We start from the raw sequence: 23,743 nt of genomic DNA, 5'->3' as shown, positions 1-23,743 counted from the left end.
ATGAGCCAAGATAGCTAGCAGGTCCTACTAGGAGGTGGTGTGAAGCTGATATAAAGTTAGAGGTAGGTTAGCAAAAGATTTGAGTGTAGGACAAGAGAGTGACTCACTGGGCACATGGGGCTGCTAGAGGGAAGATTTACTGTAGATATTCCCGCCCAGGTCTTGGGCCCAGAACACCTTATCTCTGCCATCAAGATCCACTTAGATTCTAAGTCCTAGACTAACAACTTGCAGATCAATGACATTTCAACACAAAGAATAGCTAGTCAATGAGGAAGGACCTTGAAAAGAAGGAAAGAAATCAATGTTTTATTATATTTACTGACCCTTTAACTCCTATCAAGTTTACTCCTTGGGCATTTTGCAGTATTTATCCCTCTTGTTTTTATTCCAAATTTTGCAAAGTGCCAGGAATCCCCAAACTACCCCTTGTTGCTACCTTCTGATGTTACATCATTTACAAAGACTGCAACTGCCTAGGAGTTGGCCCCCTTTAAACATCGGTAACCATATGTTCCCCTGCCCCTAGACAGTGTGATCAAGACAGCCAGGACCGGCCTTCCCTGGTGGCGCAGTGGTTGAGAGTCCGCCTGCCGATGCAGGGGACATGTGTTCGTGCCCCGGTCGGGGAAGACCCCACATGCCGCGGAGCGGCTGGGCCCGTGAACTGTGGCCGCTGAGCCTGCGCATCCGGAGCCTGTGCTCCGCAACAGGAGAGGCCACAACAGTGAGAGGCCCGCGTACCACAGAAACAAAAACAAGACAGCCAGGACCCAGATTTAAATCACCAGCTGCATGCCCTTGGGCAAGTCACCTTTTCTGAGATTATTTCTTCATCTGTGAAATGGGATAATAATGCCAAACTCTACAGACTTAAGAGGTGTTCATGGAATAATCATATTCAGTAAATGTAAAGCATCCAACACAATCCTGGGCGCAGAGTAGGTAATCAATGCTTCTTTCTTCTCCCTCTGTCCACTCTCCCCTCAACAAACACATACAATGTCTTTTTCACACTCAACAGCTGGAAGCAGCAGAAGCATGATTTGGAATCAGAGAAGGAGGTGAGAGTCACGCTTTGCCCCTTCCCAGCTGGATGGCACTGGGCAGGTCACTTTGCCTCTCTGAGCTGGGGGTTTCTCATCTGTAACTTGTATGCCATGCCCTCTTCACTGCATTGTTGTAATAGCTCAAGAGAGAGAGGGCCTCACTTAGGGCAATGGCAATAGCTATCACAGAGGATCTGTTAAGGGAATACTCTAGCCAGGTTGTTTCTTCTATTTATCACCTGTGAGAGGAGGGACTCCCAGAACTGAAAATACAGCCCTCTTTGTACAAGTTCTGGCTTTTCTGCCAGGAACACCTGGCATACAAATGAGTAGCATGTTAGCAACTGTAAAGGAATGTAACAGAGCAGGATATGAGTACACAGAATTCTGGCCAATTCACAGGGAATGGGGAATCTAAGATGTTTGTTAATAGTGATTGTGTGGTTTGGAGAAGGTTTCAGTTTCCCCAACTCTAATAATGGGAGAAAGACGAATTGCAGATGGAATCTTATAAAGGCCTGTCTCTGCTCTAAAATTCCACATTCTCTGAATCTGCCTTCTTTCCCACAGCTGTCCACTATAAATGTCCAATATAAATGAAGGATGGTGAGGCAGTCTCTGAAGGCTGGTCAGCAATCCCCTGGGCTTCTGAATTGTTTCCTGCCCGTCTGATAGCAATTGATTATGCCTCTGATGACTCTTGCAATATCATCAGGGAGGCTTGTCTGTTTAGCTGATGGCTGCTATTCTCACCAGAGGGTGGCAAAATAATGTCGGAAAACCCCAACCAGGAACCTCAGGTATAAAAGGAAAATGTAAAAACACCAGGGATCATCTGCCAAACTTGGACCCCTGCTCCTCTTGGAACCCCCAACCTTCAGCCGAAGCAACGATTCTCAAAGCATGGTCCTGGTTCCAGCAGCATCAGCATCACCTGGGAACCTGTTGGCGCCCCACATGCTTGGCCACCCAGACTTAAACCGGAAGCTCTGGGGGTGGAGCCTACCAAGTGATTCTGATGCACTGCTCTCAGTGGTTAAAGAAACAAAATTTAAAATAGGTGTATTTTAAAGCATAAAGTCTTGGTCTTCTCATCAGAGTCCAGGTGTGAGCTGAGCCAGTGCTGGAGTCCAGCTCAGGTTCTGCTACCTCCCCGCTGTGGAACTCTGGGCAAGTTAGTAAACCGCTCTCAGCCTCAGTTTCTTCACCTGTAAAATGGAGGTAATACCTATAGCATCAGCGGTCCTGGGGTGATAAATAACAAATGTGTGAGCTGGACCCTTCAAAGGTAGTTAGCGGTGGCTCCATTTGCTGCAATGTATGGCATCTGTTTAAAAGCCCCGCAAAACTTCCTGGCATTTGTCACAGTAAGTCTCTGGACACAGTAAGTCTTTTAAATCCTCTCAAGTCTCACGTATCCAAGGGCTCAAAGAAAGGCAAGCAAGTCCCGTCCTCCTCCCTGAGGGACCCAGAGGGTCTGAGATACTCTGACCAGGCCGTGGTCAAAGACCAGATCAGCCTCCCCGGGCCTGGCCCGGGAGGGGCCTTAGAGGTCATCTTGATTGACCCCCTGCTTTTCCGCGGAGGAACGGGGCCCAAGGTCGCGCGGTGAGACGCTGGCAGAGCTGGGCCCCAGGCTGGATCCCCGCACTCACAGTTCAGGGCTCTCCCCCTGCTCCTCACTGACGCCCCGCGCCCCAGCTCAAGGGGAGCCAAGATCACCCAGTCGCCCCCACTGCACCCCTCGAATGGATCTGCCCAGGCCCCGCACCCTCAGCCCCGCGCCACCTGGGCTCCCGGCGGCCGGAAGTTCCTGGGTCCATCCAGCCGATGCGGGCGCGGGCGCCAGACGGGCCAGGCAGCGCCTCCCGCGGCCAGGCCGCCCCCTGGCGGGCCCGGGGCGCTCGGCAGCTGGGAGCCGGGTGCCCGCCCTCTCCCCGCCGTGGGGCGGAGTCGCCACGCTTGGGGTCCGTTCCCCTCCTCCCAGGCTCCCGACCCGTCCCCGCCGGGTGGGTTGCGGGGCGCGGCGCCTTGAGGCCGGGCGGCGGGTCCGGCGGCCGTCGGAAGCTGCCCGCCGAGGGGCTGACGAGGGCCGCGGGCGCGGGGCTCCGGCGGCCGCTGATGGGAGGCGGCCTCCGGGAGAGCAAGCGACGGCGCCGCAGCCACCATGGGGAACAAGCAGACCATCTTCACCGAAGAGCAGCTGGACAACTACCAGGTGAGCCCGCCGCCCGGCCCCCGAAGCGGCGCCCCTCGGCTCCTCCCTTCTTTTTCCCGTCGCTTGCCGAGGCCTCCCGACAGCCGTTTCCCCGGGTTCAAACCTTGCTTCTGCTTTCAGCTCGACGCTTGACCTTGGGCTGGTGACTTCTCCGAGCCTCAGTTTACCTACCCGAGGAATGAGAGCGCTTTCCACTTAAAAGATTCTCGCAGGCGTCCCTCTTTCCAGCTTCCCCCCTCCTCTCTCTCTCATTCAGACTTCTTGCTCTTGGCCCCAGGCTGGACCCGAACCCTTCCCCGACTACTCCTCCCATCGCCCACCTTGGCGCAGAGATGGAGTCCTTAAAAGTAGGCTGGAGGGAGGACCCTCCCACCTCCACTACCCCCGAAAACCTGGGAAGCAGCCCAGGAGAGTGAGTCTTTGTAAAGTAGAAATTAGCTGTTAACTGGGTAGGGAGTGAAGTGCATCAGCACCCCAATGCCATTGTAGGTTGGGGTCTCTCCGTATGGCCCCAGTATGGAAATAATTGGAGCAAGAAGGCAAGCGAGGTACCAGTCTTACATGGTCACCTCTCCAAGCTCCCTAAGTCCCCCAGCAGCCACCCCCTTAGACCCTCCTGAGTTCCTCTGCCTCCAGAGCCCGGGAGCTGTCCAGATCAGATCCCAACGCCCTCCCACTCATGTACAAACTTTTCTGTGGTTGCAGGATGGAGGAGCCCAGCTTCCTGGCTTGCCCAGAGCCCTGGCCAGCCTGCCCAGGCCCCTTCCCTGCCCTGAGCACTGCAGCTGCCCCAGAACTATCCGCGTTCCCTTGACACGCCGGGCTCTTTCCTCCCTCTCTTTGCCCGTGCTCGGGGATGCCGCTCCCGGGTCTCCAAATGATTTCACTTACCCTCCCAGGCCCAACTCTGATGCTTCATTCCTGACTCTGCCAGGCAGAGGGGGCTGGACTGTGTTGTGGCCTGTGTGGAGTGTGGTTGGGGGAGATGAACACCAGCAGGGTCTCCACAGCTGCCTCTTGCCTTCGTGAATATTTATTTTGGCATCGAGCTTGAAGTGTGGGTCCTCTGATGTGGGCACAAGTGAAATAAAGGCCCTTTTCCTCCTGGAAGTGCTGGTTGTCAATAACACTGCTTTCTCAGGGCCTCACGTGGAGGCGCCTTCTGTGTACCCAGCGCTATAATGGGAGGCTCTCTATGCATCAACTCATTTGATCATCACAGGGAGGTGGGTTATTTAGCCCCATTTTACAGTAGAGTAAACAAAGGCTGAGGAAGCCTTCGGTACCCTGCACAGTGAAGGTTCACACAAGAATTTGAATTGTGAATCCAAGACTCACTCCCTTCGTTGCGGCTGGGGGCTGTGTGTGCTCTATGTCCTCAAGGCCCTCACTGTCTGCAGAGACGGCCCCTCGCCTCCAGTGCGAGGCAGGCGGTGAGTGTGCTCTAGGGGAGGGCACTAGGGGGCAGTGGGAGACCTGGAGGGAAGGGGGTCTTTGCTTCGACTGGTAGGTTCAGAAATAATGCAGCGCTTGCAGACCCTTGAAAGGTCAGTAGGATTTTGCCCATCAGAGCCCCGAAGGAGGCATTCCAGGCAGAGGGGACAGCTTGGGTAAAGACTTGGAGGTGGGTACAGGCAGGCAGGTAGACCATGCTCAGAAGAGTAGCCTCGTGGGCATGGGGAGCCTGGGTTCCCACTCAGTCCAGCCTGGCGTTGAGTTACCGTTCGGAGTCAGGCCCAGTGCTGGGTTCTGATCCTTTGCCAGAGGCTGGGCCTGGTGGGAGAAACGAGAGCTGTGAAACCTGAGAGCCCCACGTCTCCCTCCCTGAGACTCTCCAGCTGGCCAGGGCCAGCGAAGGCCAAGCTGGGGGTGACCTCGAGTAACAGCCACCCCCTCCCCCAACTGATCTCCAGGGTTTCCTGCCCTCTTCCCCAGTCCCCAGGTGCCAGTGATTCCCAAAGTTCAGGTTTCTTCCCAGACCAATTCTCTGCCTTCCAGATCCAGCCCCTAGACCCCTCAAACAACCAAGAGCTCATCGCCTTCCCCAGGACCCTCCACTGCTCTTTGCTCTACTATGGCCTATGTTTTCAGTCAAGGACAGGTCCTGTAACTCTCATCCTCTTTGGGGGCTCACCTGGGGATCCCATCCTCGATCTCCATAGCCAGGGCCCTGGGTGAGGCCTCTCAGTGTCATGTAACTGAAAATGTAACTGCTGCCTCCCCACCCCACCCGTTTCTGCACCCTCCAGCCACCCGCGTGCTGCTACCACAGTCTCTCAGTTTCTCACTCCATCCCCTTCTCACTCCTTCCCATTTTCTTTCGACAGACACAATGTGCATCACCAATGTAAAACAATTTTTTCTTTAAAAAGAATCTCTGGACCAAGAGTTGCATCGTATGTGTCTTAACTAATCCCCCACTGCGGTGGGAGACCCTAGGGAGTTGTCCATATATAGGTCATGAACACCTTGGAGCAGAAGTACAGGGTCAAAGATGTGAAGGATCTTTCTAAAACATGGGTGTGACCCTCTCCTCTCCCTGGAATTCCACAGTGTCTTGGGATAATAGCCTGAGCGGGGTGCAGAGCAGACCTCACCCTGGCCTGGTCTGAGCTCAGCCAGCCTCCAGCCTCATTTTTAGTCCCTCCCCTGGCACCCCAAGTTCCAGGCACACTGAAGGGCTTCTAGCCAAGCATGGCCTCACCTCTGGCCTTGTTCTCCTGGCGCCCTCCCCTCACTTCTTCATCAGCGCCGTCTGGCCTATCTTTCTGTCCATGGCAGGCCTCACCTCTTTTGGACAGGCTCCCTGATGCCCTCCCCCAATCCTTCTTTTGGCCACAGAATGGTTTATACCCAGTCATCACTGTCTGTTTCCCCTCCATCCCTCTTCCTGTGTGTCCCCTGCTCAGGCACAGAAGAGGCAGTGGAGAATGTTGTCTGAATGAATGAATACTTGTTAAAGCACGGCTCTAAGGAGGGGAAAGAACTCCAGGGGTTCTGAAGTCCTGGGTTCAAGTCATGGCTGGGCCATAGATGCTGTAGGCCTCTTCTGGGTCTCAGTGTCCCCACCTCTAAAATGGGAATGATCACTAGCCCTGCTGTGCTCATGTCACAGGGCTCTTGCAGGGATCAGCTGACCTGTGTGATGGTCCGCTGGGCGGTGCTGAGGCTTGAGCTGGCAGAGCTGGATGCAGAGTCCACTCCAGCTGGGACTGGCTATGGCTCGGCTCAGGACCACTGGCACAGGCAGACCAGGCATGTGGGAGATGGGGGGCAGGGAGGCTACCTGGACAAAGTACCCTTGAGTTGAGCTTTGGAGCATGGAAAGGATTTGGACAAGCTGGACAAGGTGGGGAAGGCACTCCAGGTGGGAGAACAGGATGAATATAAGCTTAGAGGAGGAACTGTAGCCTTAACTGGCATAACATCGGAGCTTCTATTATAAAAGCCCAGCCTGCCCTGTCTTCTGCTGCCAGAGTCGTGAGGGCCCATCTCTCCTGGGCTAGGTCCCCTCCCTCCCTCCCACCCCTCATAACCCTAACTTGAGCTGGGACTCTTCCCTGAAGACCTATCCCTGTGAACTCTCAGGGGCCAAGCAGTGACCGGACATTTGTTCTCAGTGGAGTAAAGGGAAGAGTTCCTGCAGACCTATGGCTGTAGCTCCCTGGGCAGCTGAGTAGACGGAGGGGGGCAGGGTTTTTGTTTGGTGTCTTCAGGGTGGGAACAGACACAGAGCTGCGGGCTCTGAAGGGATGCCTTTGGGACATGGGGTACTGGGTGGAGCTGTTGCACAAAACGGGGTAAGCTGTGGCCTATAGGCTTCCTGCATCTTATCTCATTTGCTCCTCTCACTGCCCCTTTCCAAGAGGCAGTATCCCCATCTTACGGATGCAGAAACTGAGGTTCCAACAGGAGACTGAACTTGCCTAAGGGTCCAAAGCAAGACGAGAATTTGCATCTGACTACTAAACCTTTTCCTCTGCCACGCTGCCAGGCTACTCAGAGCCCTGAGAAGCTTTTTTTTGTTTTGTTTTGTTTGTTTGTTTTCTGTCTTTATTTTTGCGTTACGCGGGCCTCTCACCTTGTGGCCTCTCCCGTTGCGGAGCACAGGCTCCGGACACGCAGGCTCAGCGACCATGGCTCACGGGCCCAGCCGCTCCGCGGCACGTGGGATCCTCCCGAACCGGGGCACGAACGCGTATCCCCTGCATCGGCAGGCGGACTCTCAACCACTGCGCCACCAGGGAAGCCCCCCTGAGAAGCTTTTAAGGCATCTGCCATGTTCCTCCCCTATGAGCTGCCTCCCTGGGATGAGTTCCAGGGAAGTAAGTCAGCAGAAGAACAAGCAAAACATCAGTCGACGAGGTTCATGGTAGCTTTATTGGTAATGTTGAACACCTAGAAATGGCTGTGGCTAAATGTTCAGAAAGATGAGAAAGTTTAGGTTAAGCAGGGCCAATGCCTGCAGTGAGATATTCCCCAGCCAGTGAAATAATGTTAACTGCTGTGGAAGGTTTATATGGAAAAGTCTGGCCATTCATTCCACCAGTCTCTATTGAGCATGCACCATGTACCAGATGTGGGAATACACGGTGGAAGCAGGACGTGGAGTGGTTGCTGTACGACGGTGCTGAGTGGACTGTGGCTCTGTTTCCACTCAGTGGGCAGTGGTCAAGAAGCACATAGGGGGCTTCCCTGGTGGCGCAGTGGTTAAGAATCTGCCTGCCAATGCAGGGGACACGGGTTCAAGCCCTGGCCCAGGAAGATCCCACATGCTACAGAGCAACGAAGCCCGTGCGCCACAACTACTGAGCCTGTGCTCTAGAGCTCGTGTCCCACAACTAGTGAGTCCATGTGCCACAACTACTGAAGCCCATGCACCTAGAGCCCGTGCTTCGCAACAAGAGAAGCCACTGCAGTGAGAAGCCCGCGCACCACAACAAAGAGTAGCCCCCACTTGCCGCAACCAGAGAAAGCCCATGCGCAGCAACGAAGACCCAATGCAGCCAAAGATAAAATTAATTAATTAATTTAAAAAAAAAGAAGCCCATAGGCCTGAGTTCCAGCCCAGCCCAGATCTGCGTGTGCAATTTAGGGCAAGCTGTTCAACTTTGTTGAACCTCGGTTTTCCCATCTATAAAATGGGGAGGTAATGCCTGCCCCACCCGTGCCCCCTGTCCCCGCCCATAGGCTAGTGATGAGGATTAAACAAAATTGGATATTCAGAGCCCCCACGGACTAGCCCATGGTAATTATGGACTGGTTGTGGTGTGGTTCTCAGGCTGGGCTGCACAGTGCAATCACCTGATGGCTCTGAAAACTGCTGATGCCTGGATCCACCCTCAGGGATTCTGATGTAATTGATCTGGGGTCCATTGGTGGTGATGGGAGGGGACACAGGGAGTTTAAACAGCTCCCCAGGTGATTCTGCTCTAGAGCAGAGGCCCTCACACTTCAGCAAGCATTAGCATCTCTAGAAGGACTTTTTAAAATGCAGATTGCTGGGCCTCATCCCCAGAGTTTCTGATTGTACTTCTGGAGAGAAGCCTGAGAATCTAAAGTTCCACTAAGTCCCCAGGTGATGGTGATGCTGCTGGTCCAGGAACCACACCTTGAGGACCATTGATGTGGACAGATGTAAGTAGTTGTGATAAGGGACTGGAGTCATGTGAGAAGCTTTCACATTTAATGCCAATAAAACCCTCAGGTCAGGACCCAGATACTTCCTTTCCAACCCAGGGGATAGGAGAGAGGAGAGAAGAGAGGGGAGGGGGAAGAGGATAGGCCAGGGGGAAAGAGAGCAGAAGCCAGGACCTCTCCCCATCCCGTTATGCCGACACCCCCACCATGCTGGTTGGAAGCGCTCTGGCCCTTCTCACTGGCAGCTTCAGGCTGTAGAACCAGCTGTGGGACTGAGGTCTGTGCCTGGAAGGCCCAGCTGGGCGGCCTTTGCTGCCTGCTCCAGGTTTGTGGGGTCTGCTGAGAAATCAGCCCACACAGTCTTCAGCCTGTCTGAGTCTTAGGCCTGTGGGGCATGGAGTTCTTTGCCCATTCTGGGTGGGGAGGGGGCACTGCTTCCCCAGCCTGAGCCTCTCCTGGCCCCTACAGAGGAGCTATCACCGAAAGCAAAGTCTAGCCCCCCAGGAGAAGCCCCTATGTTTCCAAGAAGGGCCAGACTATGCGGGTCCTTAGTCTAACTCCCGCCGAGCAGCAGGTGGCTCAGGACAGACTTGTGGGGCTAACTGGGGCCTGGAAATTGCCACCAACTCTCCCCTCTTTGGCTCTCCTTCAGGTGCCCACTGGAAACCCTAGATATGCATCCTGTGGGCCTGCTTTCTTGGGTCCTCCTCAATGTGCAGTGCAATTGCCCCGGGGCCAGGGGCTCCAGGTCTCATCCAGTGTGAGCCGGGCTGTCTGCAAGCCTGTACCGTGGCCATTAGTCCCTCGTCGGAGCCAGCTCTGGTCAGCATACCGCCCCAGGAGGCCCCACCAGCTCTGGGCTCCCTCACGCTTCAACAACAGGCCAAGGTGGAGGGGCCGAATGGCAGGGGAGAAGCACAAAAGCCCTTTACGGTTGGGCATTTTATGAAGTGCTGGGTCCTTTTCACCCCCATACTTCCCACAAGGCCTGGCATAGTAGCATCATCACCAGGCAGGCGGAGCTGTGGACAGAGGCGTGACTGTAGGAGGTGGGTTATCCAGACCAAGGCAGAATCCCCAAGATGAGTTTATAATCTGGGTGAACTCAGGATCCGAGTGCTGCCCCAGCCCTGAGTCATGCCTACCTGGGGGTCCCCAGCAGCCTCCACCCTGGCCTCTGTGCAGATGCTGCCGGTTCCTTCCTGCCCACCTTCCTCCTCCCCCTCTCCTCCTCGGCCCCTTCTTTCCCCACACCCCAGCCTCTTCACTGCCTTCTCTAACCTCATCTATTCCTGTGGCTTCAGATACCAGTTAGATGCTTCACCCTGCCCCATCCCCAGTCTGTGTGCCTGGAACTCTCAGCCTCTGACCGCGGGGCTTCTGCCTGCGACCACTCAGGACACACCACCCATGACGCCACGAGGCACCATTCTTAGGGCCTGCAGCATGGACCGTGCCCCCTGCCGCTGGGCAATGCGGTGACCCTTTCCGTCCTCACTCCTGTCTTGTCTCCCAAGTTGTCTCCCACCCACTTCCCCCGGGTGTCCCACAGGGTATCTCCTGGCCCCTCGAATCAATCGCATCCACCTCTGACCTCTCCATCTGCCTCCCAAATGCCCTCCCCTACGCATGCCTCCCAGCCCCCCACGCCACACACTCACTTCCCTGGCTCAGGTCAAAAGCTTCAGAAGGCAGCTTCTGGACCCACTAGACTGCTCCCCGCAATGGGCTGGGGCAGGGAGGGGTGGTAGTGACTCTGCTGCCCCCAGTCCAGGGCTGGCTGTTCCTGTGTGGCTCTGAGGGAGGAAGGACAACCAACTAAATGTGTGTTTTCCTTCCACAGGACTGCACCTTCTTCAATAAGAAGGACATCCTCAAGTAAGTGTGGCTCTTATTCGACCCTCTGGAGCTGGGGCAGGGGCAGGGGTGGGGCCGGGGACCCTGGGGGCCGAGGCAGGGGGGTGGGGGGGTGCTGCACCAGCTGAGGACTAGCTTTTCCACCCCCATCGGCAGCCGAGCGCAGGCTGCTGTGGGAACTCGAGACGTCCCACCCCCCGGCTCACATCCTTCTGCCAAGAATCGAACGTCTGCTTACTGCATGCCAGGCTCCGTGGTGGGCGGTTTCAGGAACATTCTCATTTAATCCTCACTGTGCCCTTGTAACAGGAGAATCCTTTTATCCTCACTTTACAGGTGGGGCTTAGCAACTTGGCCAAAGTCACCCAGCCAGGGACTGAAGACCTGGCCTCTGACTCCAGGGTCCTCGTTATTTCATTGCACCCTGGGACCTGTCAGACTAAGGGGGGGACCCTGTCTGTTAGACTAGGGATCCCTAAGAGCCTTCTGGCTCTGATGTCCTGCCACTCCTGGGAGGTCCTAAAGGCAGGGGCATGGCAGGCAATGCCACCACCGCCCCTGAGCTGTCCACCAGGGGTCTCTTCCCTTTCTTTGGGGGTGGGGTGGGCCTAGACAGGAGAAATGAAGGGGGTTGGCAGACTCAGAGCCCCAGGACCAGATGGTGGGTAGGACTCACAGAATGCCAGGAAACCTGGCCCCACAGGCCTTGCCAGGCCCCCCTCTCTGGGCTATCAGGTGGCACTAAAAGCCAGCAAGGTCTCAGGATCACTTTCCCTGGAGGTCGATAGGCAGGCTGGGGCTAGAGCCTGTTACACTTCCCAAGGGAGCTGTGGTCTGTCACTGCCATGACCAGTCTGCTCAGATGGTGTCCCTCGGTCCTTCCTTTCTGCCCAGGCTGCTTTTCCAGCCTGTCCCCTGGGTGGGCAGGGATGCCCACTCCTACCACCTTGGAGAAGCAGGGTGGGGGGCAAAGCCCCCAGGCCTTGGCATCAGCAGACCTGGGCTCTACTTCCCAGCTCTGACCTTGGACAAGCTTTGAGCCTCGCTGAGCCTCTGTTTCTTTTATAAAACGGGGATAATGATACCTCCCCCGTTGCCGAGAGGCAGGAACGCCAGAGTGTGGTGTTTGATAAATTGCATTTGGTCTGTAGCTTGAGTGAGGTGTGGGGTGCGCTTCCCATTTGGACAGATGGTCCTCAGAACTGTAATAACACAGCGGTCACCCTGGCATTCCCGTGGCACCGCTTACCTTTCAGAGTTCTTGGCCCAAATCCTCGTTTAAGCCTCACCACATTTGTCCTCTGTAACGGGGAGCTCCCGCCATCCTGACTTCCCACCTTTGTAGACGCCGGGCCCAGACTGTTTGTCCTGGGAGGCCCACTACCACTTCTGTTCTGGCAGCAAAAGCTTGTCCCCAGCCTTGGCACTGGCTGCCCCACTGCCCTTCTCATCTTCTCGCTGCATTCCTGCATGTCCTTCAAGACCCACTCCAGAGTCATCTACTCTGTGAGCCCCCAACTCCCTGTCCCCCAGCTCTCACACAGCCTCTTTTGCAGCCTTTTTGGGGGGCTCTGTGGGCTCATGGCTCAGGTGCCCAGCTCCCCCCGGACTTGTAGTCAGGCAGGACACAGGCTCCCCATGCCTGGCACTGGGCACAGCACCAGTAAGCGCTTGAAGAGTGTGTGGGTGAAGGATGGGTAGGGTTGGCCAAGGGGAGAACATTGCAGGCTAGGAGCAGCGGGGTCAAGGGCACAGACCTGCTTCACCCTGCCCCATCCCCAGTTGCCCGTGGGGGAGGAGAGTCGTTCAAAGGCCAGGCCAGGAATTGGATTCAACCTGAGGGGCCTTTGAGGGTGACCCTGGTCTCTTGGCAAATGATCAGCCCCGGGCAGGTGGGTGGTCTGAGCAGGGGTAGGGGGTCTCCTGGCTCCCCACAGCCCTGGCCTGCCCAGCTCTGCATCTTTCAATGCCGGCCTCTGTAGTTCAACCCAGGCCCGGAGTCCACAAAGCGGGGAAAGGACCTCTTCTGGCAGCTGGACACGCTTTCTGAGTCCCCCGCTGCCTGCTCTGGTTCCTTCAGGCCCCACCTCTGTGTTAGCACTCACTGGGGACCAGACCCGGGGCTTTTTCTGCAGAGTGGTCATGTGGGGAGGGGGAGGGGGTAAAGCCCCACTGGGAGCAGGGGCCCTGGGATCTGGTCCCCACTGTGTAGCGCCTGCCATGTCTCAGTTGCCACCTCTGCAGCACGGATGACAGTGCCCCCTGGGGCTGTTTTTCCACAGACTCCAATGGCTGGGAGGGCAGGGGTGACAGTGTTGTTCAGCACAGGCTGCTTGGAGTTTTGTTGCCCACCCGTCCACCCTCAGGAAGGGTCGTGAGGCCAGGCAGCGTGCGGGATTACATGTCCCTGGGGGACCAGGCGTGGCCTCGGTGGCTCGATTCCAGTTTCAGCCCCCTCGATTTTCTCCAACCTTCTCTCTGGGCCCCAGCAAGAGCCAGTGTGACTGATCACCCCTGCCAGGCGAGCCCTCTCCACGCTGTTCACATCTCAGGTCCAGGCGGGACGACCGAGGCCCTGAGCCCAGAGAGGGGCAGGAGCGAGGACCTGGCCGGCAACACAGAGCAGGTCAATGGCAGAGCCAGGCCCGAGGCCCAGGGCCCTCCTCCTAGGGGCCTTCCAGCGCTGTTACCCCACCCCCACCCGGATGGTTTTCTGGGTGGGCTGCACCCTGAGAACTGACCAGATGGTGAGGAGGAAACGTGAGCAGCAGGTTCTTCTTTGCAGCTTGGGGCCCAGCTCTCTGGTAGCCTTGGGTCAATGATACTGAGTCACAGATACCCGTCTGGGCAGTTTTCCCCTCCCCTCCCCTCCCCTCCCCCGCTCCCCTCCTTCCTCTGTACTCACATACACACACACAAACCCGGGTGGATCCAGTTGCTCCCCAGGGCACAGCTCTTCCAGCCTGACGCTGAGCCTGAGTGGGCAGCCCCCCGTTCAGCCACCTTCTTTGCTGTAGGTAACTCCCCTGCCCCCAGTTAGCCTATGCTCCTAAGCACAGAAAGGCCCAGCTAGCACCCCGGGGTGTTTGCCTATTTGTTACTTTATTATGTATTTTATTTTCTCAACCATTTAAAAACTCTGTATAATCTATTTTAATTACTTTTAATTTTTTTTTCACCTGTGATACATGATGACTGTAGAAAAATTAGAAAATAAAGCCAGTCAAAAGAGAACAAAAATTGTCTGTAATCCTGCCACCCAGAAATAATGGCTATTAAGCTTTCGGTATTTTTAACCTCTGGGTAAATAATGTTTAAATATTTTCCCTTTGTGTGTGTTTATCGGAAATTTGGATCAGGTTGTTCTGTAATATGCTTTAAATTGCTTTTCCTTAGGCAACTTATAAAAATAGATAAGATAAAAAGAAGATCTCACCACCTTTTCGTTTGGTTGGACATTTAGATTTTCAGCTTTTCACCATTATAATTAGCGCTGCAGTGCACATCCTTGGGATACCATGACCTATAGCCCACATGTCTGGGATTATTTCCTTAGGATACATTTCTAACAGAGATTTCTGGACCAAAAGCCATGGACATTTTTAAGGCTTTTGATTTTTATTGCTAGATTGCCCTCCAGCAGCCATGCATGAGTCTCCATTTCCCTGCTTCCTCAATCACACTGGCTGTTACATCTCTTTTGTCTTCTGTCCCCAAATCATTTATTGACTTTCCCAAGGGTCTCAAACTCAGCTGTCTGTGGGGGCCAACATGCATTGCAAATAAATGAAGCCGTGTAACCCGACGGGAATGTTTTAGGACAAGGATCTGCAGAAATTGCTGTTCCTGAGCCCCAACTGGTTGTGGCCTTGGGGAAATCCAGGTTTTTCATGTAAAATTGTTTAATTTGTAAATGTTGGCAGCTAAGTTTTAAATCATTATTTTACATGAAAGCTAGACATGAATGTAGACCACCAACCAGTCTGTGACTTCCAGAAGAATCCATCTTCTCCCCACTGATTTCAAATGCTGTTTGTCTTGGACTAATTCTCATTTATATTTGGGTCTGCCTCTTCTACACCAATGTCTATTCCATATGGTTTTACTTATAATAGCTTTAAACTATGTTTTAACATCTGACGGGACAAACATCTCCCTGGTGACTCTTTTTTCAGGGTTTTTCCCCAACTCTCCAATGTTTATTCTTCCAAACAAAATTTTGAATCAGGTTGGCAAGATCTCAAATAAATCTTTTGCAGATTTCAATTAAGAGTGTATTCATTTTACAGGAAAATGAAGAGAAGGTTGCCATCATTACAGTAGTAAGCCTTTCCAATCAGGAAAGTTATCTAACTCCCTAAATATTTTACATCCTTTGGTAAAGCTTCATGGTTTTCTTTGTGCACATTTCATATTTATTTTATACTTAGTTGTTTGGGGGTTTTTGGAGGGGGATTTTGTATTGTGAATTAGATCTTCTATTATATAATATTTTTGAATAGGTGAATGCTGGTAGAAAAACTATTGTGTAGAAGAGCTACTGAGCTCTTTCTCATTCAAATATATATATATTTTTTTACTAACTTTTTTTTTTTTTGGCTGTGCTGTGCAGCATGTTGTATCCTAGTTCCCCAACCAGGGATCGAACCTGTGCCCCCTGCAGTGGAAGCACAGAGTCCAAACCACTGGACTGCCAGGGAAGTCCTCATTCAAATAGTTTTTAAACTGATTATTTTTGGTTTTCCAGCAAATAATAATTTGCATCCTCCTTTCCAATATTTAGATATACTCTTTTATTTTTCTGACTAATTACATTGACTGGCACTCACAGGGGAAATGTTATATAATGATGGTGACGGTAGGAATCTCACTTTTATGGGAATGTCTGTAGTACTTTTATCATTTAAGTATAATGTTAGGTGTTGATTTCAGGTAGAGAGCATCCTTTTGTTTATGTTTGAATAAGGATTTTAAGTTTTTTGTTGAAAAAATTAATATATACCTTAAAAATACTTTTTATTTTTATTAATAAATACTCTAAAAACTCAGTTCAGAAGTAGGTAAAGTAATAAGTGAAAGTTGGCCTTCTCTTATCACTCCTCTCCACTCCTGCCTCACAGAGACCATCAGTGTAAACACGTGGTGTACACTTTTCAGATGTTTTTCTGTGTACATACAACTATATGGTCATAAGTGCAGCTATCAAGTTGATCAAAATATTTTTTGCTGCCTATTAATGTGATTTATAGTCACAGATTCCCAAACATTGATCCACCCATGCATTCCTGGAGTAAATCCTACTTGGTCCCAATGATTTACTCTTTAAAATGCTGTTGGACCTGATTTACTAATATGTTATTTTATAAGATTTTTGCATCTGTATGTGTAAGTACCATTGGTCCATTTTGGATGCTACCTAGTGGGGGTGCTAATAGCTGCCTCTCGGGGTGATTAGGGATTAAATTGAGTAAAGCAGTGCACACGGGGTTAACCCAAAGCCCAGCACAGAGTGAGCATTTGCTAAACAGTGGCTGACATTTTGTGTGTGAGCTGGGCAAGCAGTGACCTGCTCCACTGGAGAGGGCTGGGCAGCAGGGTGACAAGAGTTGGGTGGACCCTGATGGGGGATTAGGTGGCTATGCTGAAGGGCCTACTGAGGATGGGCCTAGGAGCATGTCACTGGGCCAGGCCACTTAGAAGAAGACCAGGGTTGATCCAGCTTTGGGGGTAGCAGGGAAGGTGGGCCCCGGAGATATAGGATCACCCGTCCATCCAGGCCCCAGCAGCCCTGGGCCTCACCACAGCCCCCCGTCAATACCCCTGACACCTGTCCCCCTGTCTGGCAGCACTTCCTGGACACAATTTCATCTGAACCTAATTTGTACCTGCCTGGGGTTAGGAGGGGAGGGCTGTTCTTCGGGATATCAGGGACCTGGACAACAGGACACAGGGCTGCAGAGGAATAATGGAGGAGGGGCTTCCAACTGAGACAGGGTCAGGATGTCTCACACCCTGGAGGGTCCACGCAGCATGTAGGTGGGCTTGTGTCCCAGGGCCCCCCGAGCAAGGTGGGAGGGTGAGAGGGAGCTGGGGACCTGACACATCAGCGAGGAGGGCCAGGCCCAGGGCAGTGGGCTCCATCCCGACCACCCCCAGCTGGAGAGAGGTTGTGGATGGCCGTTCTCAGGGGCTTCACAGGATGTGAGGGCTTCTGGAAGCTCTTCCAGAGACCCAACCCTCAGGGCCTAGGCTGGGGGCAGGGGTAGCAAACTGGGCCAGGACTTCAGCGAGGTCAGTGGTGGGGAGCGGCAGGGGCGGCATGGGGAGGAGGGGTTAAGAGCCTCTGCTCTGGATTTCCGGTTTCGGGTTCCAGCCGTGGTCCCTGAGACTTCCTAGTTGTGTGGTGTTAGACAAGTCACTCTTTTAACCTCTTCAGGCCTCAGTTTGCTGAACTGTAAGAGGTGACATGCCTGGCGCATAGAAGACTCTTAAGAGAGTCCAAAGAGGAAAAAAATAAGATCAGATGGGCAAGCCCTTGCAGGTGGGGGGATGGGCAGTGGCAGCAGTGGCCGTGGTGTTGGTGGTCATGGGAATGGCCAGGACGCAATCTAGTCATCAGCATAGGGGTCTGGGCAGAAATTGCCTCCCTTACAAATCCCCCATCCTGTGGGCAGAGCAGATGGTCTCCCCAGGCCCCTGGCCAAAGTGGGTCTCCAGCGTGAGGGGCCAGGGTGCAGGCAGGGTGGCGCTGAGCCTCTGAGGGCCCGGGGACTGCATCCCCTCCAGCACTCTTTCTCTGCTTCCCTCACAGGCTCCACGCGCGCTTCTATGAGCTGGCTCCCAACATCGTCCCGATGGACTACAGGAAGAGCCCCATCGTCCACGTGCCCATGAGCGTCATCATCCAGATGCCGGAGCTCCGGGTACGTGAGAGCCTGCTGCTCGGCAGAGCCGGGGGGATCAGCTAGAGAAGGCCGGGCAGGGGGGCTGGGAGTGCGGGGAATATGCCCCTCTGGATGGGCAGGGCAGCAGGGGCACCCAGACCTGAGTTGAACCCCAGCTGTGCCTCAGTTTCCTCATCTGCACCCTGTGGATAAATGAGCTACGTGTGTCAGTAAATGCGCTTACTCGGTAAGGGTGCCGTGATTGGTGCTGCCCTATAGTCTGCAGGGCTGTGGACCTGTGCTCACCTGCTTGCCCCTGTGTTCAGTGGCCCGTCTGCTGTCCTTGGCAGATCTTGTTTGTATCTTCTTTTTAAGGTAATTTTTTTAGCCTCGTCCTCGCATGGCTGTTGTCTCTCACAGCACGGTCATGCACAGCATCTCCTCTCAGACTTCAACGTGCCCAGGAGTCACCTAGGGATCTTGTCAAAATGCCGATTCAGGTTCAATAGGTCTGGGGTCCAAGATCCTGTTTTTCTAGCAGGCTCCCAGGTGAGGCTGATGCTGCTAGCCCTCAAACCATATATATCCTTTGACATAAGAGTTTCATTTCCCGAGTTCCTTACACACAAAATACACTCCAACGGTAAGAAAGCATTTGGGTTTTTAGGGCACATTGCCGTGGGTCTTTGCAAAGAGCCCCTTGCCAGACCTCAGGTGTGTGACTCTGGCGTCAGGGTGTCCACTTGGGGTCCACGTGGCATCCACTTGGGGCCTGTATCCTGGTCATGACCTCAGTCCTGGGGGACAGTGAGCCAGAGGCTCAGCCCTGACAAGCGTCCAGCCTGGCCTAGAGAGGGGCTTGATTCCAGGTTCAGAGGATCACTAGAGGGTGTGAAGCACTTCGGCAGGAACCATGGGATCGTCTCTCAGCCCCCTGTGCTGGCCTGGGCTGGGCACAGAATGGAGTGGTCCAGTGCTGGCCCAGCTGGGGTGGAGGGCTCCAGGAGAGGTGGGCCCTGAGTGAGTTGGGATCAGAGGAAGGAGTCATTGGTATAATTCCCCACCTACCTGTGGGCTGGTCCCGGCCCAGTTCTCCCACCTCTGGGGCCCCACTTCTGCCCCCTGTGATCTTGGTCTGAGCTGAGAGCTGCCCAGGCCCTGGGCTCTTGTAATAGGGAAGAACCTTTTGTATTCTATTACAAATGAATCACTAAAGGGATGTTTCCTCTAAGCTTAAATTATACATAATGGCCCATCTCTGGGAACCCTACCTCCCAGGTAATGAGCGTTAAGCTAAAATACCTCTGTTTAGCTCACAGGAAACATCCTGACCAGACCCACCTGTGAATGACTACAGGGAGGAAGAAATTAACACCTCCCCTCCAGAGGCTGATGGGAAACAGGAAGTGTTTGACTTTACTCCCTCCCCTTTTAGTATAAAAGAAGTCTGAATTCTAACTCAGGCAAGGTGGTTCTTTGGGGGCAGGAGCCCACCATCTTCTCGGTTAGCTGGCTTTCCAAATAACATCACTATTCCTTGCCCAAACAACTCGTTTCTCTACGTTTTGGCCTCTCGTGCGGTGAGCAGTATGAACGTGGACTCAGTAACATTGTCTTCCCTTGCATGTCAAGGCAGGAGCCTCCATGAACTTCCTGGGCAATGGGACTAATCCCTGCTCCTGCCTCAGAAGAGGTGATGCCTCCAGTGGGCACACCTTGGTTCTGCTGAGACCTCCGTGCTGATCTGAACAATATAACAAGACATGATGCTTGCAGAGCTCTCACTGGTGCCAGGCTTCGTACCAACACCTTACATACTTTAACTTATTCAACCATCTCCCAACCCAATTAAGTAGGTGCAATTATTATCCCCATTTTACAGATGGGGAAACTGAGGCCCAGGGGGATTTAGGCCACTCGTTCAAGGTCACATAGGCCATAGCTGTTGGGCTCTGGGTTCCTCCCAGTGAACCTTCATCTATGGTGACTGCTGTGGTTTTCTTCAGGAGAATCCCTTCAAGGAAAGGATTGTGGAGTCTTTTTCTGAGGATGGCGACGGGAACCTCACCTTCAACGACTTTGTCGACATGTTTTCTGTGCTCTGTGAGTCGGCTCCCCGCGACCTCAAGGCAAACTACGCCTTCAAGATCTACGGTAACGAGGGCCTGGAGGAGGGGCTGTGATGCTGCGTGAGGGTGGTGGCATTCCATAGGCCATCTAGTTACTGCTGGTTCCCGCCGTGGGGACGCTGGGGACACCAAGAACACTCTGAAGAGTGCGTGTCCAGCACAGTGGCCAGTGGGCACAACTAGTGCATAAGGGACATCTGCAGGGTCCTGAGAGCAGAGGAGGGAGGGACCCACTCCACCTAGGGCGGGTGGTTAGCGTGAGGAGAATTCACACGTGGTGACATTTCAGCATGGCCTCGGAGGACAAGAGGAGATTTGTCAACAGGAGAATGGGGGTGGGCATACCTGGTAGAGGGAGCACCACAAAGCACAGGGCGTGGTGAGAAGGTGGGGAGACGAATGTGGTGAGATGAGGGCGGTGTGATTCTGGAGAGGTCACTGGGGCTGGGCTGTGAGGAGCCAGCCAAGGAGTTTGGGGGCCACTGCAGGGTTTCAGGTGAGGCCAGGAAGCCCTGTGTTCTAAAGATCACTCGGCATCCTGGAGGAGCTAGAGTGGCAGACGCCAGGGTTCTGGAGAGGAGGCCTCTGCTAGGTGGTGAGGCTGGGCTGAGAGGTAGGCTCCTAGGTACCCCCTCCCACCTCTGTAATTGCTGCCAGGGGTAGGGTGGCCTCATTTCACCCCAGCCCAGCCCAGGACCCACTGTCCCACTGGCCACCAGAGGGCGCCGAGTACCTGCGAAGCTTTTGGTTTCTCCTGTGGTGATAGGAGAGAACTTCACGCTGCAGAGCTCGCAAGCTCTGAGCCTGACAGCAGCTGGGACTGGTGTCAAACCCTCAGACAGTGCTCGGATGGAAACTTTGAGGCCCAGGGAAGGTCTGTCCTGGACCAGAGGAGCCACAGACAAACCTCCTGTGCCCAGCATCTTTCATCAGCCAGGGGATCCCAAGGCAGTGGGGCCCATTGGGCTGTTTTTTCATTTTGTAGTTGTCACGTTTATTTCAGGGGACTTTGGTCTACATATATCTCTGCACCCACATTGTGTTTGCACGTCAGAGGCATGGTACCCTCCTTGTCTACCCTTAACAAACTACGCCCACAAGGTTCAAGTAAAAATCTTCTCGAATTCCAACCATCATCCCCCTAATGTTGGACCCCATGGCATTGCTTCTGGGAAGGCTGTAGTCTGCCAGAGAGGGGAAGTGCAGGGCACACAGCCAAGCAGGTGTGGGGACAAGTGAAGGGAGAACCAGGGCTCCCCTACCACCCTGTACTGGCGGGTGGAATGGAGAAAGGCAACTGGGACCTGGAGTTTGGTGCTGGGGGGAACTGGGGCCTGACCTCTAGCAAGGATCACCCACTTCCTTGACCTTAGTTTCCCTGAAGAATGAATGGAGTCTGCTGGACAGATAAATGGGAAGGGCGCTCCAGACAGAAGAAGTAGCACTTGCAGAGATCTGATAGTTGGGTTGAAAGGCAGTCAGAAGGGTGTTCGAGTTCCCTGTGATGAGCCTGTGTGTGGCTCGGCCCTCTGAACATCTTGCTGAGCTGTGGACAGTGGTAGTGCCTTTTGCCGAGCAGAATCAAACCCTGTTCCCTGTTCTTTGTGCACAAAAGGCAACCACAGGGCCTCTCTCTGGGGGGGGCTTCTGAGTCTTCTGACCTCCATGTCTGGCTTGGGACCAGAGGCAACGTGGTGCAGTTTAGAAAACACGGGTCTTAGCGTCGAACAGGCCCCGGTCAGCATCCCAGCTTCCCCTCCAACAGCCATCTGAATCAACAGACCTTGATTCAGTCACTCGGCCTTGCCAGGCCTTGGTTCCCTTAGCTTTAGAGGGAACACAGGGTCCACCATGGGACGAGGCCAGGAGAGCCGTTTAGCCTGGGCCCAGAGTTCCCAGGAGGCCTCAGATCTGGACGTTCGAAGTGTCTCAGGCCGAGGCTGGGCTCGCCGTCATGGTGGGGGTTGGTGCAGATTGTGAATGTGGATTTGTTGAATGTGGTGTCAAGAGGTGCCTCGTGAGTGAGACCCCCTGGTCCCTGTTGGCTGAGGGCAAGGATCCAGTGTCCCCAGAGTGTGCACAGAGGGGCCAGGGAGGTATCTGGTGTGACCAGCTCAGAGGAGAGTGGCCTGAGCGTCCCTGACCCCACCCCACAGACTTCAACACCGACAACTTCATCTGCAAGGAGGACCTGGAGCTGACGCTGGCCCGGCTCACCAAGTCGGAGCTGGATGAGGACGAGGTGGTGCTCGTGTGCGACAAGGTCATTGAGGAGGCCGATCTGGACGGCGACGGCAAGCTGGGCTTCTCTGACTTCGAGGACATGATCGCCAAGGCCCCCGACTTCCTAAGGTGCCCTCCCAAGGGGCTGGCATGGGCAGGGCAGGCCTGAATGGGGGCCGCAGCCAGGAGACCCCTTGGGGCTGAGGCAGTGTCACTGCTCCCGAGAGCAGTGGTCCCGGCAGGCTCTGTGTGGGCCGGGAGGCAGGTCACGTTCCAGGCCGAGCTGCCCTCAGTGTGTGACTGGGAAGTCCTCTGTCCCCAGCAGGGCCAGTCTCTGGTGAAGGATAGAGACTGGGGGCCCTTTGGTTATGTCGGGGGTTGGATGCCCTGGGCACAGCTGGTCCTCCAGGCCTTCCTTGCCTCTGCACCCTCCTGGAGGAACTGTCCAGGGTTGGGTGCAGGGCCTGGTTGGCTTTCTGCTGAGGACCTTTACCCACCCAGTCCAGAGCCTCTCAGCCCCTCTTGCTCTTTCTCTTTCCAGCACTTTCCACGTCCGGATCTGAGGACAGTGCCGAGGTTACAGGGGCCAGAAGCCGACCACCCAGCTCTGCTGCCTACATGAGTGTGACCTCCAGGCTCCTCAGGAGAGGAGCTGTGGCCTATGGGGTTTACACCCACGCACATTTCCTTGGCCCTTTCAGCAAAAAATCCTTAACCAGGGAAGGGGGGATGTGAAGGGCAGGGCCTTTCCCAGTCCCCCTGTGGTCCCTCCACAGGTCTTCCTTCTATCCCCCCAACCTTCCCCACACCCTGATCCTCTCCCCATCAGAAATGGCCCTACTGGGAGGGGAAGACAGAACCCCTAATAGGGCAGGGGTGCTGACTTGTCCAAGTGCTGGGCAGGCACCCTGGTGGCCCAGGGCAAAGTGAAAAAAAAAAGGACAAGGTTTAACGAGCTATGCAATCTTTCTCCAAAACCCACAGCTGGGCTACACCCGACCCCGCCTGTTCCTTCTCCCCTGACCCTTCCCAATGTGAAGCTGTGTGAACAGTGGGTCCAAGGGCTCTGTCCCTGTCTCTGTCCAGGACCTGAACATCACCCCACCTGCCTTCCCCAGTGATGTGGAATCCTCACTGGTGTGTGCTGTCCACAGATTTGTGAACTCCTCGTACAGTAAAACACTTTCATGTCCCCGTGTCCTCTGTGTCTGCCAAGGTTAGGAAATATTCACTGGTCCCTTTTCTCCTTGAAATTCCACCAGTAGCAATTCACGTCGCTAAGCATTGCCTTCCCACTTTAGGCACCAACTTTTATTTCAGTGCTTAGGTCCTTGAGGGGAAGACACATCTGTGCCCCAAATCTTGGAGTGAGCACCATGAAGAGATGTTGGGTGAAAAGCGTTTCCATTTCCCTCATAGTGATAGTCATTCCGGTGAAGATTTATGGAGTGCGAACCATGTATCAGGTACAGGGTGACCAGATCACATGGGGCTGGCCAGCAAGCGCCTACTGGCTGGCTCCCAACACGACCCAGCAGCGCCCAGGCTGACCCAGGCAGCCAGCCAGGCTTGGGCCTGCCTTAGGAGGGGTGACCAACTGTACAGCCTTGAGCAGGCTGCTCATTTACTCTCAGTCCCTACAACCCCCCTGGGAGGTAGGGACTCTTAGAGCCCCGTTTCTCAGAGCGAGACGCTGCATAGCCAAGAGGCCACTGTGGGTAGGCTTTCCCCACAAATGTGAAC

General features: G+C 54.3%; 1 protein-coding gene across 2 annotated transcripts; it reads left to right on the top strand.

The window, feature by feature from the left end:
* Positions 1–2,931: 2,931 nt before the first annotated feature.
* CIB2 (calcium and integrin binding family member 2) lies at positions 2,932–23,190 on the top strand. 2 transcript variants are annotated; one of them, XM_060003666.1, is made up of 6 exons: positions 2,966–3,267; positions 10,751–10,785; positions 17,576–17,687; positions 19,655–19,802; positions 21,934–22,129; positions 22,542–23,190. In XM_060003666.1, the coding sequence occupies exons 1-6, from the start codon at positions 3,217–3,219 to the stop codon at positions 22,561–22,563; spliced, it is 564 nt and encodes a 187-aa protein (XP_059859649.1). In that variant the 5' UTR covers positions 2,966–3,216; the 3' UTR covers positions 22,564–23,190. The 2 variants fall into 2 exon arrangements, with proteins under 2 accessions (XP_059859648.1, XP_059859649.1); XM_060003665.1 differs by lacking the exon at positions 22,542–23,190 and having other exon boundaries at positions 2,932–3,267; positions 21,934–22,169.
* Positions 23,191–23,743: the final 553 nt, after the last annotated feature.

This window comes from Delphinus delphis, chromosome 2, assembly GCF_949987515.2.
Source record: "Delphinus delphis chromosome 2, mDelDel1.2, whole genome shotgun sequence".
Lineage (NCBI taxonomy): Eukaryota > Metazoa > Chordata > Mammalia > Artiodactyla > Delphinidae > Delphinus > Delphinus delphis.
The sequence above is the reverse complement of the archived record's forward strand: the minus strand, read 5'-3'. Positions and strand labels throughout refer to the sequence as shown.